This window comes from Erythranthe guttata, chromosome 13 (genome assembly GCF_056151865.1).
Source record: "Erythranthe guttata isolate IM_541 chromosome 13, IM_541, whole genome shotgun sequence".
Classification (NCBI taxonomy): domain Eukaryota; kingdom Viridiplantae; phylum Streptophyta; class Magnoliopsida; order Lamiales; family Phrymaceae; genus Erythranthe; species Erythranthe guttata.
Window position 1 is genome coordinate 18,841,294 of NC_142545.1, and position 4,925 is coordinate 18,846,218.

The 4,925-nt window shown below is 36.3% G+C and overlaps 2 protein-coding genes across 2 annotated transcripts; both read right to left on the reverse strand.

The window, feature by feature from the left end:
* Positions 1-226: 226 nt before the first annotated feature.
* On the reverse strand, positions 227-1,723 carry LOC105964758 (B3 domain-containing protein At3g25182). Its single transcript, XM_088812185.1, has 2 exons — positions 1,615-1,723; positions 227-1,257 (listed from the first exon to the last, which is right to left on the reverse strand). The coding sequence occupies exon 2, from the start codon at positions 1,191-1,193 to the stop codon at positions 468-470; it is 726 nt and encodes a 241-aa protein (XP_088668311.1). The 5' UTR covers positions 1,194-1,257; positions 1,615-1,723; the 3' UTR covers positions 227-467.
* A 772-nt stretch (positions 1,724-2,495) lies between these two features.
* On the reverse strand, positions 2,496-3,855 carry LOC105948710 (putative B3 domain-containing protein At3g24850). The gene has a single exon (XM_012971939.2). The coding sequence runs from the start codon at positions 3,528-3,530 to the stop codon at positions 2,733-2,735; it is 798 nt and encodes a 265-aa protein (XP_012827393.2). The 5' UTR covers positions 3,531-3,855; the 3' UTR covers positions 2,496-2,732.
* Positions 3,856-4,925: the final 1,070 nt, after the last annotated feature.

Sequence of the window (4,925 nt, forward strand, 5' to 3'; positions counted from 1 at the left end):
TAGCTACTGATCTATGCCTTGATGTATATTATTATAAACATGTATGCAAATATTATTAGACCTATTCGTTTTATTTAACGGGTGTAAACGTACCGATTACACGTGAAAGAAAATCGATCGAAGATTAATTAATATACATCTCCATTAATTAATATCTACCATAATTTAGTTACCTGTCTAATAGACGATAAAATAAAACAAGAAATCGGAAAATTAACTAAGGAGCAAGAAGAAATTAAGATTTTATACCAACTGAACATAACTAAGGAAAACTTGATCGATAAACTTAAATCAGATAAAACTACGAAACGTTGCCGTTTTCATCATAATATAGACCAGACTTAACCGGGATTTATCCTTCACCTATAAAATAAACAAATAATGAAAACCCTAATACCCCAAACTTATGATCCAATAATCGAACCATATATAGTCAAACTCCAAAATCAAAAAAAAAAAAAAAAAACCTAATTATTATTATTATGTGGGATCTTGACAAGAGCAAGATGCAACTGTTGATCGATCCTAAAAGACCAAAGCTGGACCACATCATCAGGTTCGAGATTATTCCTCTGCGCAACGTTACTCCATGCTCCGTTCAATACGTAATTTGAAGACGTATTCTTGCCGTTAGCCTTGTTCATATCCCATCTGCACAGCTTCACTTTCTCCAGTTCCAACGAGGGCTCGATAATCGTGACCTCTTTGAAATTCATCTTGTTGTTGCCGTCGCGTGTCGTAAGAAAATGAGTCTCCTCGTCGGTCAAGAAAGTATGATCAAGAACCTGCGTGAAAGGGATGGACAGCCTGTTGTTTCCCTTAGCCAAATCTGTCTTGAACAATCCCTTTTCGATAACAAGCTTCTCCTCCGATACACGCTTTCCTCCTTGCGCTAATCTTCTTATCACCTCCTTGAATTCTTCCGGCAGAGGACGCGGCGGTGGCTGTGACGACGACGACCCTTCTCCGCTGGATTCTTTTTTCTTCTTCGGACTATTATTATTGGACGGCGACTTCCTTCTCTTGGCCGCCGATGCCTTGCGATCGGAATATTCTTCTTCTTCTTCTTCTTCTTCTTCTTCTTCGTATTCTACTTCCCAATCGACGAGGAAGTCGTCGGGGATTTCAAATACAGGCTTGCTCCTGAATTTTCTTTTGTTTCTGTTCTTCTTCTTCAGCTCATCTGCTTCCATTAATTCCTGTAATCTTTGATTGGCCAATCTAGCCAAAGTCTTGAATCTGTTGTTTTCATCGCGTCTGAATTTTCTACACGCCATTGATCTTCTTAATAATAATTATCTCGATCGCCTTAGCTTGTTAATAATTGAATATACGTTTGATAGTAATTAATGGGATGATGAATGCATCTATAGAGAGATTAAGTGGTTTCCAAGATGGTATAGAACTAGGATTTTCCTTGTATATAATTCATGCAATTAATTAAGGAATCTTTTTTTATTTTCGGATTTGCCCTTACTCAATCTTTGTTTAGTTGTTTTCAGATTTTTTCCTAATTGAATTAGAATTGGCAGCCTAGTTTGATTAATTTGCCCGTTACCTGTACCTCAGGTACCCAAAGCCAATAAAAAAAATAAAAAAAAATCAAAATCTTACTGGGAATAGTTGATGGGCCTAATTGGGAAGTGCAAAAATTCACCAGGCCCAAAATAAAAGTGAGCCCAGCCAATAACTGGATTGGATTTTGTATCTCTTTGGATATTTTTTAGATACAATTAATTAATTAAATGGTAAATTACAACCACACTTCAGAGGTATGATCAAATTACGATAAACCCCCTCATGTTTGGGTAATTACAACCACCCCTTAACAATAAATCTTCTTACACGTCCATCATTACGGTTCCAAATTTAGTGGAATCTTCAAGATTATATGGAATACACTCAAATTTGGACCCGTTTTATTCCATTCGAGCTCCACATTTTGAAGCAAGATGATCATAAGATGCGTTTTTTGACTTGTATATATCAGATTGTGGTGCATCCGAAACTGTATTTTTGCACAAAATGAGTACAAACTAGAAAACATTCGACGGAATTCTAGATGATTATGTTCAATTTGACACCATAAGGGTGAAAACGTAAGAAGATTCATAGTTGAGGGATAAATTTAATTATCCAAACATGAGAGGTTTTTTGTTAGTTTAATATACCCCAGGGGTGGTTGTAATTTACCCTTAATTGTATAATTGTAGTTTATTTAATATTGAATTAGTTTTTTGAGAAATTGTGTACTGCCACAGTGCCACTGGACATCCTTAGAACAATCAACATATATATCAACTAAAAGTTTTAATTTGACTAGCTATTGATTTATGTATAAACATGCATGAATGCAAAATATTACTTATATGTTTTATTTAACGGGTGTAAACGTGCGGATTACACGTGAAAGAAGATCGATCGAAGATTAATTAATATCTACCATAATTTAATTACCTGTCAAATAAACGATAGAAAAAAAACAAGAAAGTGGAAAATTTATGTAGGAGCAAGAAGAAATTAAAATTATAACAACATCAACCTAACTAATTAGGAAAACTCGATCGATAAATGACAAAGGCTACGATACGTTGCCGTTTTCATCGTAATATAGACCAGACTTAACCAGGATATTTATTGTTATTTACCCCTAATACCCCAAACTTATGATCCAATAATAATCGAACCATATTCAAACTCCAAAATCACAAAATTAATTTAAAAAAAAAACCCTAATTATTACTATTATTTGGGATCTTGACAAGAGCAAGATGCAACTCGTGATCGATCCTGAAAGACCACAACTGGACCACATTCCCAGGTTTAAGCTTATTCCTCTCCGCAACGTGTCTCCATGCTCCGTTTATTACGTAATTCGAAGACGTATTTTTGCCGTTAGCCTTGTTCATATCCCATCTGCTCAACTTCACTTTATCACGTTCCAACGAGGGCTCGATGATCGTGACTTCTTTGAACTTCATCTTGTTGTTTCCGTCGCGAGTCGTAAGAAAGTGAGTCTCCTCGTCCGTCAAGAAACTATGATCAAGAACCTGCGTGAAAGGGATCGATAGCCTGTTGTTCGCCCTAGCCAAATCTGTCTCGAACAATCCCTTTTGGATAACCAGCTTCATCTCCTCCGATATATTTCTCCCTCTCCCGATTTCTTGGATCACCATCTTGTATTCTTCTGGCAGAGGCGGCGGTGTGTGGGGCCCGTTCCCGATCGGTTCTTTTTTCTTCTTCGGATTATTATTGGACAACTTCCTTCTCTTGGCCTTGTTGTTGGAATATTCCTCGTCGTCTTCTTGTTCTTCTTCATCTTGATCTACTTTCCAATCATCATCGGCGGTTTCGATTAGTACTGCAGGCTTGTCTTCGATAATTATTCTTTTGGTTCTTGGCCGTCGGGGAGGGGACCACGTCGACGTGCTGGATTTTGATCGGGCGTGCTTCTTTGCTTCAATGAGTTCTTGTAATCTTTGGCGGGCCACTTTAACCAAAGCGTCGAATCTTGCGGTATCGCGCGCCATCAATCGATCTTCTTCGTAATTCTATCGGCTGATGTCAATATACTTCCAATTGAACAGAAAAAGAAAATATTTCGTGAAAGTTGGATATGCGTTTGATAAAGTGAAGACCGATGTATATGCATATATATATAGAGAGAGAGGGGGGGTTTAAGTGGCTTCCAAGATGGTATAGAACTAGGATTTTCCTTATATATAATTCATGCAAATAAGGAATCTTAATTTGTTATTTTCCGATTTGCCCTTACTGAATCTTTCCTACTATAACTCAATCGTTGTTACGCTGTTTTCAGATTTTCCTAATTGAATCAGAATTGGCAGCCTGGTTTAATTTGCCCGTATGTACTTCAGGTAGCGAAAAAAGAAAATCAAAATCAGTTCTTTGCAATTTGCGTATTTGAATAGTTGATGGGCCCAATTGGGAATTTCAAAAATTCACCAGGCCCAAAATAGAAGTGGGCCCAGCCCATAACTGGATTGGATTTTGCATCTGATCTTTCGATATTTAATTTGTTAGTCTATTATTACTTCTTTCTTTTTTTTTTTTTTTTTTTCATATATTGGTCGTGGAACGAGTAATCTTGCAATTTATAGTTGCCATTTTTTGTTAATTATATGATTAAAGGCCAAATTACGATAACCCCCCTCATGTTTGGATAATTACAATTATCCCCTCAACTCGAAATCTTCTTCCCCATTCACTTTTGCGTCGTCAAATTCAACACAGTTTTCTGGATTTTGTGGAATGTTCTTTAACTTGTACTGATTTTGTGCAAAAATACAGTTTCAGATGCACACAATCTAATCCGAATGTGGTGTTCGAGTGAGGTAAATCGAATACAAACTGATAAATATTCCACATAATCTCGAAAATATCACTAAATTTAACACCATGAAAGTGGACGTGTAACTACCCAAACATGAGAGGTGTTTTCGTAATTTAACTTTACTTCAAAGTTGGACATAATTTACCTCATGGTTAAATGAAGAATACAATAGTTAAAATTGTGAAAATAGTAGCAGTGTAGCACCCTTATTTTATTAATTTTCAAAGAGAAGACTTGGACTTATAGAAGTCTCCCCATTTTCATATCATAGCACTATAAAAATTTTCGTAGTGTCATATGCCCGAAAGGATATTTTTAAAATTTTCAATTCAGTCCCTATTAATTTTTGAAAAGTCTTCTTCAACCTTGATATATGTTGTCCTTCCCGTTAGCCTTTCCAACCACGGCCTCAAAAGGGTTCGACCATTTTCGGCAAAACCTTGCAAAACCATGTTCAATAATTTGGATGGGAAGGATGAATGGGTTTGGATTGGTAACCCCCTTTTTTTTTCTTTTAAATTGTGATATCATTGAAAACATAGTAGGGTAGTTTCGTTATTTCAAGCCAATC

Excerpts from the sequence above, each read along its gene's own strand:
- LOC105964758 (XM_088812185.1), bottom strand. The coding sequence starts at position 1,193 with ATGGAAGCAGATGAGCTGAAGAAGAAGAACAGAAACAAAAGAAAATTC.
- LOC105948710 (XM_012971939.2), bottom strand. The coding sequence starts at position 3,530 with ATGGCGCGCGATACCGCAAGATTCGACGCTTTGGTTAAAGTGGCCCGC.